The sequence below is a fragment of the Mesoplodon densirostris genome, chromosome 10 (genome assembly GCF_025265405.1).
Source record: "Mesoplodon densirostris isolate mMesDen1 chromosome 10, mMesDen1 primary haplotype, whole genome shotgun sequence".
NCBI lineage: Eukaryota > Metazoa > Chordata > Mammalia > Artiodactyla > Ziphiidae > Mesoplodon > Mesoplodon densirostris.
This window is the reverse complement of record NC_082670.1, coordinates 106,191,057-106,203,881: the sequence shown is the minus strand read 5'-3', so window position 1 is coordinate 106,203,881 and position 12,825 is coordinate 106,191,057. Positions and strand designations below refer to the sequence as shown.

Sequence of the window (12,825 nt, the reverse complement as noted above, 5' to 3'; positions counted from 1 at the left end):
CCTGCATGGGAGGCTGGGGATTGAGACGTTTCTCGGTCCTTCTCAGTGGACAGGGATTGACCCCCCGCCCAAGCCGGACCAGGCTCTTCAGGACAAAGAGGATCCCTAATGGGAGGCGTCCTGACTCACGCTAACAAAGGCAGCCCTGAAGCACAGGCCCGTCTCCTGGGTGACCGAGAAGACACCTGTTGGTGGCAGAGGACAGGAGCCCAAGTGGTTGTAGGTGGTGCTAGGAGACATCTCTCCCATCCTTCTCTGCACCTGTCCCCCCAGCCTAGACCTAGTCCCCAGGGTTACTGCACAGATGGCCCAGGCACTTGGGTCTAAAGCCGTTTGTCCTGGCTCAGGTCTCCCACGTCAGCCCTTCCCTGCCCCCGCCCCCCACCACCGAGCTTTGCACCATTCTCTCACCCTGGGGGTCCCGCACGGGCTCAGGTGGTGAGCCTCCTAAAGGTCGTGGGGCTCTTTGCAGGAAACCTCAGAATTAGCTAAACTAAATTCCGTTCTGGAAACAGGACCAGATTACATGTGTTTATTCTAATCACAACCACAAACAAATGTGTGCCACGAATATACATGCTGTCAAAAGAAGAGTGATCAGCTGTTTCCAAGTTTTTTCATTAATATTCATTATTGAGTAGCAGGTGGTAATAAAAAAGTGTTAGGGGTGCAAATTTTAAATGAGTACACTTCTGTCCGTTAACTTAATTCCTTTGCATTTAAAAAATCTTACAAATAACACATATGTGATAAAATTTTTTTCACAACACAGAAGACTATATGATAAAAAGTGAGTTTCTCTCCCTCCCCAAACTCCTTCAGTCCTACCCCTCAAAGGTAACCACCATCAGGTTTCTTATGGACCCTTCCAGAAATTTTTGTGCATGTACATAATAAAGATAGACGATCATAGATCCTTTTTTTTTACCCAAAAGATGATATACTGGGTCCTCTGTACATTTCTTCCCGTTAATTTATCTTCGATATTATTATTTCACAGTAGTTCATACACATAAATCTCACACTTCTTGCGTTGTGTGGCTGTCTCATCATTTATTTAACTAGTAGTCTCTTTCCACAAATTGAGAAAAGATCACCCTCTCGCTCACACCGTGGTGTCTGCATGAGCTGAGCTCATAGAACCTGAGTGTTCTGTGGGTGCAGAGTTCGAGAACCGTTCTCACTCTTTGGGCATCCGGGCACTATGATCCTGGTGCTGTGTGGATCTGCCCAAAGTGACAACCTTTTTGTTACTCAGCGAAGACTACCCCATGGGCTCTGCAGCAGCCCCAGAAGAAACGGGCGCCCGTCTCCCTCTGCCCTCTCCCCTTCCCCCAGGAGCTCCACCTCAGCAGTGAGGTCTGCTTCCCATGGGAAGGTCTGCAGGCATGCTGCCCCTGGAGCGTCTGTCAGGGAGGGAGATCGCAGAGTCGGTTTCCCTGATGTGTTCTGTCCATTCTGCCTTTCTCACTCTGGGAGCTGCTCCAGCAGGTCAAGTGTGGGGAGAGAAGTCGAGTCTGGTGTTAGGAGTCCTGGGACCCGGAGAGGGGCAGGTTCCTTTCCTGGTACTTCTCGAAACACCCAGCTCATTGTAGCTTCCTCTCCCTACACTGAAGTTAGCTGACCTTCAGAACATTTGCTGAGAGATCTGAGTTCTTACCCTCTCTTCAACTAAGTCAGGATTTGACCTGTGGTAGATCCCTCCATTCCTCTGGGCCTCAGTCTCCCCACCTGTAAAATGAGAAAGTCAGATGAAATTATTTCAAAACCTGGCTTTATTGCTCTCATAGTAAGATGGGTATTTGTGGAGCACTTACTGTGGGTCAGGCACTGTACCTGACAGGTACGCGTCTTATGTCACTTAATTCCAGTTTTACTAGTAAGGACACTGAGACTTTGAGGAAGTAAGTGGCCTGACATTACCCTTCTAGTAGCTGGTAGAGCCTGTGCTGGAGCCCTAGACTGGTCCTACTCCAAGCCTGTGTTCTTAGCCCCCATATGAAGCCTGTTCAACAGACCACACCCACTACTGCTACTACTTAGAGGAGTTAAACTCATTAGGCAGGAGATCGTAAAACCTTTCAGATAAACAGTAAAAAAGGGATCCCCTCTTAAATACAAGAAAGAAATAAGCTGAAAAGTATAAGAATCAATTTTAGAAGGAAGAAACTTTCCCCCAGATATCTGCAGTTTTGTCATTTGGGGGCTTGGGGGTTGAGGGCAGGGAACCAGGAATCTGAATCTCCACCAGGGGGCAGCACGCCTGCAGGCAGTTTTTGATTCCTGTGTCTAGGGTCCGCAAGTCCTGTCAGTAAATCCTGTCTCTCAGACATGGTACAGTTTTGCTGCCTTTGAGGTGCTGGGTGGATCCCGAGGTCATCCAGGTCTCCGATTCCAAAGCCGTGTAAACACCCCGCCAGCGGGTTCGCAGTGTCCTTTGGGCTCTGTGTAAACCGTGTCTACGACCCGGTGCCCTGACCGCCCTGCTTCCGTCTGCCAGGTGGCCGCCTCCGGAGAGGGCTCCGCCATCAGCGGTTATCTCAGCCGCTGTAAGAGAGGGAAGAGGCACTGGAAGAAGCTCTGGTTTGTCATCAAAGGCAAAGTACTCTACACCTACATGGCCAGTGAGGTAGTGTGCTTCCTGCTTTCTCTCCTCTCCCGTGAGGGCCCGTGGGTTAAGCTCGTGCCTCAGACTGTCTATGTGGGGTGTGCACTGCGCCCCACCAGAGGGCGGTGTGAGTCCTGCATCTGGTTCCCACGTCAGTTCCCACATCCGTCAGGTGTTTACTGAGGGATGCCATGTGGCTATGCAGCCATGTGTCCATTTCCAATCTGAGTAATTTACCGTTTCTTTGTGGGGCTAAGGTGGTACAGCAGGCAGGCCTGTGCAGCATAGCATTTGGATATCACAGCCCCAGCATGCAGGACAAGCTGGCACTCCCTAAAAGAGAGCTCCTTTCTGTTCTCCCCTTCAGTTGTTTGAGACAAAATTCAGCAGCTTGGAGGAAGCTACCATACTTACTTACTTACTTATGTATTTATGGTTGCATCGGGTCTTAGTTGCGGCATGCTGGATCTTCATTGCAGCGCATGGGCTTCTCTCTAGTTGTGGCGCGTGGGCTCCAGAGTGCTCGGGCTCTGTAGTGGAGGCGCACGGGCTCAGTAGTTGTGGCGCGCGGGCTTAGTTGCCCCATGGCATGTGGGATCTTAGTCCCCCAGCCAGGGATCGAACCCGCGTCCCCTGCATTGGAAGGCGGATTCTTAACCACTGGACCACCAGGGAAGTCCCCCTTCTTTACTTTTTGTCTGTGCATTTGTCAGGGAACTATATTGCCTCGTGGTAACTCTTCTGCTAAGTAAAACTCAAGATTATATATGTATCATAGAACATCTTACATTTACATCTACTAAAATATCCGAGAGAGGGCCTTGGTCAAGCCTGCTTCTGGAGTAGACAGGTGTGAGCTTGGCTGTACAGCATGGGGCGCTCTGGTCCTGGCCCAGGCTGAACCTGTGGGATAATGTGAAAGATTTCCGTGTCCAGGCCCCACCATCTGATGGTTTCCACAGGCGAAATCCGCTTTGAAAATGGGACTTAAATGCATTCTGCCCAGCTGCACAGGGTAGGTGCTTTACCCACAAGGATGTGCACATCAGCACAGGGCTGGCCCTTCTCCCCTGACTGCAGATGCTGGCATCCAGGCAGAAGGCACTGCCTTCTTCCGGGCATAAAGCTTCCCTCATGAGGGGCCTGCAGCTGTGCCGGCTGCAGTCAGCCCCATCCTCAGGGATCCCAGGGGCCAGGAGGGACGCAGACACACAGAGGGGACCCACTGTGGGCCTGAGTGACTCGGGCACTGTGTGAGGCAAGCCCTCCCTGAGGGGGCCCTTCACTTACGGGTCCACAGATGGGGCTCTCCGTGCTGAGGAGAATGTGGATCTTTCTGGAACAGACTGAAATGTGCTGCAACCCAGAGCGGCATCTTCCTAAGTAGGCATTCCACAGGACACCCGCAGGGGCCCTCTGAGAACTGGGTTCTGAGAGAAGCCTGGGTAGAGAGTTTGTGGGACTTCTTACAGTAGTGCTTTTGAGCCTCTAACGAACAACGGCGTGTTGTGGGTCCCCAGGATGTGGAGAGTCCCAAGGTGGCCTGACAGCAGGCCCTTCCTCACAGAGCATCTCGTGGAAAACACACTTGGGGAAGAAATGCTGGCTTAGACAGATGAACAAAGCCTGGTGATAATTAACCAACCACCAGAGAGAGTGGATCCTGTTTGAGAATGGAAAACGCAGAGGCTCCGGGTCCTGAGCAACAGTTGTCATGGAAGTGAGAGTGTGGGTTAATTTTAAAAGACAGATTTAAGTATGCTTCCAAAGCCGCTTCTTCAGAGAGAGGAACTTGTACAGTTTCTCAATAAGCTTAAACCAGTGACAGGACCAAGCTTTCAAATTCTATCAAAGAAAAGAATTTGATAAAATGGATAGCCAGTTTTCACTGTCTACACTACCATGAACCCTGTCATGTACCCTGAGGTAACCCAAACCAGATGTAACTTGCTCTCAGTAACAGTCCTGGGAGAGAGTGACTATCAGAAATACACAGGAATCTTTTAAATTTTTTCCAATATTTTATTATTTAGTTAATATATTTATTATTATTATGTTTAAAAGATTTCAAACATAAATGTTGAAGAAATTTTACAGTGAACTGTCTTATAACCATCAACTAGATTATACAATTAACATTTTATTATACTTCCTTGAACAAATATCTATCTATGCATCTCTCATCCATCTTACTTTTTGATGCTTTTCAAGTATACTTCCACCTAAGAGTTCAATATTTCTGTATCTTTTTTTTCTTTTGAGGTACAATTTATATATAATGAAGTACACAAATCATAAGGATACTATCTGTTGAGTTTTGACTAATGAATACCCTTGTAAATCCCCACCTCACCCCTATCCCCAGAGGCAACACACTGTTTTGATTTTTTTCCTACTGTATATTATCTCTTTTAGATCTTCATACAGATGGAATCATGTGTGACTTCTTCCACTCAGCATGTTTTTGAGATTCATTCATGTTGTTGCATACAGTAGTAGGTCATTTCTTTTATGACTGAGTAGTACTCCATTTTGTGAATATACCAGTTTGTCCATTCACCAGTTGAAGGACATTTGAGTTGTTTCCAATTTGAGGCGGTTATGAATAAAGCCAATTTAAACTTTTGCATACAGGTTTTTGTGTGAAAATAGGTTTTTATTTCACTTTGGATGAATACCTAGGATTGGAATTTCTGGATCACAGAAGGGTATATATTTGGCTTTTAAGAAATTAGCAGACATTTTTCCAGAATGGTGTAGCGTTTAACAGTCCCTGCAACAGTGTAGGTAAATTTGGGAGTTCTGGTTGTTCCATGTGTTTGCCAGCACTTGGTATTGTCAGTCTTTAATTTAGCCATTCTGGTGAAGGTGTAGTAGTATCTTAATGTGGTTTTAATTTAGATTTCCCTAGTGACTAATGATATTTTTCATGTGTCTGTTGGCTATATATATATTTCTCTTTGAGAAGTGTCTGTTCGGATCTCTTGCCCATTTTTTAGAGTAGATTGTTTGTTATTGAGTTACAGGAATTCTTTCTGTAACTTGGCTACCAGTCTTTTATCAGATAAATGTTTTGTGAATATTCTTTCCCAGTCTGTGGCTTGTCTTCATTTTTTTAAACGAATGAATGAGTCAGTCAATCTTTTGGTGAACAGAAGTTTATAACTTTAATGAGGTCAATTAATGTTTTCTTTTTTGGCTATTGCTTTCGTGTCCTAAGAAACTTCCGACTACTGTAAGTCACAAAGTTATTGTCCCCATATTTTCTTTTGAAAACTTTACTGTTTTAGCTTTTACATTTAGGTCTATCTCAAATTAATTTTTGTGTATGGTGTGAGATAGGGGTCAAGGCTTATTTTTTCCCCTATGGATATCCAGTTGTTCCAGCACCATTTGTTGAAAAGACTTTCCTTTCCTTATTGGATTATTTTGGTGTCTTTATTAAATATTAAATGACTAAGTGTGGGTCTATTTCTGGGCTCCCTATTCTGTTTTACTGAGATATTTACCAAACCTTATGCCAATACCATACTGTCTTATTACTATAACTTTATATAGTAAGCCTTAAGTCAGGTCGTGTAAGTCCTCCAACTTTGTTCTTTTTAGAGGTTTCAGTACAATTTTGAATTAATTGGTAAGCGTGAGCGTCCTCTTGCTTTGTCTCAATCTTAAGGGAAAAGGATTCACTATTTCGCTCTTAAGTATGATGTTACTGGTAGGTATTTTATAGATGCCCTTTGTCAGATTAAGGAAGTTCCCTTCTATTCCCAGTTTGCTATGAGTTTTTATCATGAATGGATGTTGAATTTCGTCAAAAGTTTTTTTCTGATCTAGCAGTCTTTTTTTTTTTAAACATCTTTATTGGAGTATAATTGCTTTACAATGGTGTGTTAGTCTCTGCTGTATAATAAAAATATGGAACGCTTCACCAATTTGCGTGTCATCCTGGCTCGGGGGCCATGCTAATCTTCTCTGTATCGTTCCAATTTTAATACATGTGCTGCCAAAGCGAGCACTGATCTAGCAGTCTTTGAAAATTGATTCCCTTTTAGGCACAAACTCTACTCCCCCTCCTCCTCCTCCCACAATCATTCTAATGTGCTTAACTAATTATATCTCTTCGTTTATGTGTGATTTTATAAAGCTGTATGCTTTATGAACATGTATTTTTACATAAATATGTGTGTATAAAAATATCTTTATATATAAAAAGCTCTTTCTCTTTCCACTAAGCACTGTGATTTTAAGATTCATCTGTGTTCTCTGGGTACATCTCACCGAATTGTTAGCAGCTCTATAGCACGAACACCCTGAGTGCTCCATATTGAAGCACTGTGAAAGAGGGCCTGGGGGGATGAGTACAGAATACGTTAACAAGGGTAACACTAGCAATCTGAGTCACTGATAGATAGATCGAGTCAGCGGAAAGAATGTGGGGTTTTAGAAAGTGGTCACGAGTCCAAACACTGGCTCTGCCCCTTACTCGCTGTGTGATCTTGGGGAGTTATTTACCTTCTTTGAGCCTCAGTTTCTTCTTAGAATGGGGGTGACACCTTCTATGATTGTTCCGAAGATTAAACAAGATAATGTGAAAGTGAAAGTGCCTGGACCCTAAATGCTGTCACAAGACGTTAAGTTTCTTTTCCTCCTCGTGACTGGTGCTGGCGGGGAAGTGGGAGGGAAGAGTATGTGTGTGCTAACTGCACCCTTGCCAGAGATGCCCTACACAGAGGGGCTCGTCCTGCATGTTACGTTGGAAGCATCAGTGGTTGCTAAGCTGCTGACTGGGTATCTCGCCGTGTTTAACCTCAGTTTTCCCTTTGCCTCCCTGCAGGACACAGTGGCCTTGGAGAGCATGCCCCTCCTAGGTTTCACCATTGCGCCAGAGAAGGAGGAAGGCAGCAGCGAAGTAGGACCTATTTTTCACCTTTACCACAAGAAAACCGTATTTTATAGCTTCAAAGCAGAGGATACCAATTCGGCTCAGAGGTACCAAAATAACCAGTCGTGCGTTTCCTTGCCTCTCTCTCAGAGGGGGACGAGCTGTCACCCTGGGCTTTGGCTTCTGTTCTTCTCCATCCATCCTGTCCTCTCAAGCCCCCTCGGGCCACAGCAGAACAGCAGATTTAAATTCACAGGCAGACCTCAGACATATTGTGGGTTCGGTTCCAGACCACCGCAATAAAGCGAATGTTGAAGCAAAGTGAGTCACAAACTTTTTGGTTGGCCAGTGCATAAAAAGTTACGTTTATACTGTAGTCTACTACCTCTGCAATAGCAGTACGTCTAAAAAAATGTACATACCTTAATTTGAAAAAACTTTACTGCTAAAAAATGCTAACCATCATCCGAGCCTTCAACAAGTCATGATGTTTTTGTAATAGTAACATCAAAGATCACTGGTCACAGATCACCATAACAAATACAGTAACAATGGAAAAGTTTGGAATATTGTGAGAACTGCCAAAATATGATACAGAGACACAAACTGAGCAAATACTGTTGGAAAAATGGTGCTGCTAGACTTGCTGGACATAGGGTTTCCACAAACCTTCAATTTATAGAAAATGCAGTATCTCCGAGCACAGTAAAGCAAAGCACAATAAAACGAGGTCTGCCTGTATTATGACTCATTCATACAGGTGTGCAATGATTCAGCAATCTTTGCACTGTACTCTAGGCGTTTTGCTAAATGCTAGGGAAACAAATATAGTAGGACACGGTTGCTGACTTCAGGCTAATAATAATGTAGTCTCATCATTCATGGGTTCCGTGACCAGAGTTCCAGGCAGAGCCTCAACACCAAGTGTCCCCTCTCTTCTGCGTTGCAGGTGGATCGAAGCCATGGAAGATGCAAGTGTGTTATAGCAGTTATCAAGCACGTGGACTCAGAGTACACTCTTAGGTTGATGCGTGGACCCTTCCAGAAGCCAATCTGTGTCTCCACTCATCCGGACACACATCTCGATTGAGCATGGGGCCTGACCTTGTTTGCTGTAACCCCTCTCTCACACCTTCACAAGTGGAACCCTTAAGGGATATTTATGGACCTTTTCTGTCTTCGTGTTTTCCACCCCTGCCCCAGGCATAAACTATTTCCTTTTCCAGTAGCAAGTTAAAATTTAGTAACACGAAGACGTGGAAACCAATAGAGAAGTACATTTTAGAAATGCAAGCTTTTTAGTAGAAACAAGCTTTTACAATTTTTACTCCTGGTAAACATGATGACCTTTCATGTTGTTGATGTCAAGTGCCTCAGGTGAAATAAGAAACAGCCAGCAAGTAACAGCTACTCTCATCAAAAGCACTTTATTGTTTTACTGAGCAACAACCTCCAGTTTTATTTTTTCCAAGGGATTTACTTAAGTAAATGGTAGATGGAGTCCTGTGGACTAATTTGCCACCAGTACTGGCTGTGGCGCAAGGAGGCGACACCAGGAGGGTCTCCCTTACCACGGAGGGTGCAGGGCCACGTGGCACTGGAGCACAAGGGGAGGACTCTCTCCTCCAAGTGCCCACTCGACCTGCAGACCAACAGGGCTTCCGAAAGGAGATGTTCCGTCCTCCCCACGGCGGTCCCAACACCAGAGTAGTGCAGGAAACTCCGCTGCTGGCAGATCCGGCCCCCGCCCCCGGAGGTCACTGCAGACCCTCCGAAGAGACAGGGGTCTGCTTTAATTTATTGTGTGCCTTCCTGAGTTTACCCCGCACAAGCTGACGTCGTTATGCTTGCGAGAACTGTTCTTGTTTTTGACACGGTGATCCTTCTGCTGTATTCCTGAATCCTTGAAAGAGACAAAAGGAGAGAAAATAAGATGCAGTCAGAAGGTGAATTCGTGGTCTTGGCCAGTGGCTCTGGACACAGTGAGGGAGCACAGAAATAGCGGCTTGAAGATCCTCTCTGGGCGCCTGGGGCTCAGTCACCTCCCCGCTGATGACTGCTGCCCACGATGCTGGACGTGTTTTTACATAAAGCAGAGTGGTGGGGGGACTCCTTGTTACTCTCATCGAAATAAAAAACAATCATCACATTTTCTGATGTCCTGTCCCCATCTTCCTGCTGCCCTGTCCCCTAAAAAAGGCATTTGCTGACAAACATTTTGTAAAAAGCACCATCTCCAGGAGTTATTTACATTAAATATTTTTAGGGGAATTTTTTTTCTAGTTTGCAGTTCTTTTTAAAATGTTTGGTTAAACATTTAATTAATGATTCAAACTAAGTGATTAGAGAGGCCTTCTTATTAATTTTTGAGGACTTTCATTTTCATCATCAGACATATTGAAATGGGCCTTCTAGACCCTCTGAGCCTTTAGAAAGCACAGCAAGACTTCAGCACAAGGAAGTGGGCGCTTCTCCAACCTGCCCGTGCCACTGCCCATTGTCAGTTTCTGAGCTCCAGGTAGAATTATGTCTGGAAGTCATCTGGAAGGCCTCTTTTACTGTATAACATCCTATTTCTGATACTCTAAAGAAGATGTGATAGGGCTTTTATTCTCAGTGAATAGTTAACCCTAATAAAAACACCTGGGTTGTAGCTAAAACATACTGGTTGGGTTTTGTCAAAGGAAGTAGCCACAGAGGTCCTCCACAGCTCGCATGTGACTGGGCGAGGATCTGCCTGGTTACCTGGGCCTTGTTTTCACCTGCCCTCCCTGTGGTTCTGTGTGGACGCATTTCAGCCGATTTATACTGGTTGATTTGGTTCATTGTCCCTCCCCTGCCCTTCTCTCTGTCCAGCTCATTTTACATGTTCATGTCACCGTCTGTCCACTGGGTGAGCCCAGAGTAACTCGGGCCCAGAGGCTGGAGGAGTGGCTGCCCAAGGCCCCACGATACCTGCTTTGCCCCCCTGCTCCCCAGGCACAGGGCAGCCCCTGGGCACATCCCCAGCAGAGGCTGTGTTTCTAGAGAGGAAGCTGTGCTGTGGCTTGGAAACCAGAACACACTCCAGGAGCCCTGAGCCCCGGTGCCTTCACCTGTCACCCAGAGACCCTTCCAGCTCCCCAAAGAGATCAGGGGACACAGCGCACACCGGGCGTTTGCGGAAGTGGACCGAAGTCTGTGACACTGGAAAGCAGGTAGCACTTACTTTACACTCTGGTGGTTTCACGGCTTTCCTGAGGCTGGATGTGTCTCTCCAGTCTGGACTGGTCCTCATAAGCAGGAAGAACTCTGTTCGTTGTCACTAACGCAGAGCACACTGGAACATGGTAGTGTCCCGGGACACTGATTGAGTTCCTGGGTCCTAATAAGTCTTCTATTAATACATGTCAGAAATATACTCTGAGTTGTTCTGCTGAGGCTGACAGATTGCCTGACCACTCGTTCTCCTTTGGATGCAGCCTGGGCAGGTGAGGCGTGAGGGGCTGATGCCCAGGTGGCGTGCTGGTGTGCACCGACCCCGACGGCCCTGCTGTAGCCCCAGAAGCAGATCAGAGTCCTTTTCCCATCTAGTCCAGCCTCTCGTTTGATTGACAGTGTAAATGGCATCACTGAACACTGAGGCCCTACGTGGGGACTGAGGCCACATAGGCTGGGAGTGGTAGGAGCTGATGGAACCCGAGTTTCTTTTTTTTCTTTTTTTTAAAAAATTAATTAATTAATTTTTATTTTTGGCCACGTTGGGTCTTTGCTGCTGTGCGCGGGCTTTTCTCTAGTTGTGGCGAACGGGGGCTACTCTTGGTTGCGGTGCATGGGCTTCTCATTGGGTGGCTTCTCTTGTTGCAGAGCACGGGCTCTAGGCGCGCGGGTCAGTAGTTGTGGCACGAGGGCTCAGTAGTTGTGGCTTGTGGGCTCTAGAGTGCAGGCTCGGTAGTTGTGGTGCACGGGCTTAGATGTTCCGTGGCATGTGGGATCTTCCCAGACCAGGGCTCGAATCCGTGTCCCCTGCATTGGCAGGCGGATTCTTAACCACTGCGCCATCAGGGAAGCCCCCGAGTTTCTGCTGTGGGGCAAAGTCAACCACATGCTGGAATATTCTTCCCTTCACGGATTCAGCCTGTGATATGCGGCTGCTGTGAGCAGGGAAACTTCTGTGCTTCCACGTATTAAGTGTCAGTCAGGAGGACAAGTGTATCCACACTAAGACGTCTGTTTCCAATAGCAAGTAAAGGGAAACCAACCTCACACTGGTTTAGACAGTTAGGAAATCAGCTCAACAAGAAGTGGGAAAGCAGGGCAGGTGCAGGGCTGGACAGTATCCCCCAAGCTCCAAGCTCTTTGGGTTACTGACCTGTCGTCCATTGTCAGCTTGATTCCAGGGCTGGTTCCCAAGAGGCTGACCGGTGACTGCCCCCAGTGATGGGAGCTACCGCTGGCCTATTCACAGCCCCCAAGGAGGGGGCTCAGCTCCCTGTAGCTTCTCCTTAGAAGTACCCAGAAGACCCTCCACAAGGCTCCAGGACCACACTTACTGAGCTGCCACTGCAAAGGGCACCACTATGACTGGCAGAGACCAGTCATCTGGGGGAGAGGGAGCTGGTGGAGGAGGCGGCTGGGGGGATTCACCCACAGTGGCCACTCTCTGGACCACATCTTCTGGAAAGAAGACTATGATTTGGATTAGTGTAGTGCACAGGCTGTGCCTTGCCATGGATTTGGGGGATGTTCTGTGATAGAGTAACTTCCACAACCATCATTGGGGCATCTATTATATATTTGCTGAATATTTCTGTAAGTGGCACTGGGGAGGCTGGTTTGATGTTATTGGTATTTTAAGCCCCTAATAAACACAATTATTAAATCAGCAGCCGAACAGCACTGATCTCTCATGGGCTCGTAGAAGACCTTTGTGTGATTAACAACAAATGATAGCAAACATCTCGGCACGGAGGGCTCTAAGCACCTTAACCCCGCTCCTCCATTTAATTCTCCCAAGGACCTGTTGAGGTGAGTTGTTTTTCTGATTATTATTATCCCCATTTTGCAGATGAGGAAACTGGGGAATAGAAATGTTAGGTCACTTGCCCGGGGTCACACACTCACAATTGGCAAACCCATGCTTGTAACTGCTCCCCTGTGGTGCCTCCCTTGAATGTGTGTGAGCTGATACTCAGGGCAATTTTCTGACACTTGCAACATGAAGTCCCTCCTAAAATCAACAGAAATCTTTAACTGCCCAGGACCAATCAGTAGGACCTTTCCTCCAACGTTATAACAAACACAATGTTGAGTCAGGGAAAAATTGTGCATTTTTTCTCCAAGCAGAATCCTTAGA

At 46.5% G+C, this 12,825-nt stretch overlaps 1 protein-coding gene and 1 non-coding gene across 2 annotated transcripts in view; one reads left to right on the top strand and one right to left on the bottom strand.

Annotated features, from left to right (window-relative positions):
- FGD5 (FYVE, RhoGEF and PH domain containing 5) overlaps nt 1–8,476 on the top strand; it is a 115,821-nt gene extending 107,345 nt beyond the window's left edge. The window contains exons 19-21 of the mRNA XM_060110327.1: nt 2,501–2,629; nt 7,443–7,597; nt 8,440–8,476. Of these exons, the coding sequence (XP_059966310.1) occupies nt 2,501–2,629; nt 7,443–7,597; nt 8,440–8,476 (321 nt within the window). The remainder of the gene's footprint in view (nt 1–2,500; nt 2,630–7,442; nt 7,598–8,439) is intronic.
- Nucleotides 6,518–6,624, bottom strand: LOC132498098 (U6 spliceosomal RNA). Its single transcript, XR_009533710.1, has one exon. It is a non-coding gene; the product is annotated as a U6 spliceosomal RNA (small nuclear RNA).
- Nucleotides 8,477–12,825: the final 4,349 nt, after the last annotated feature.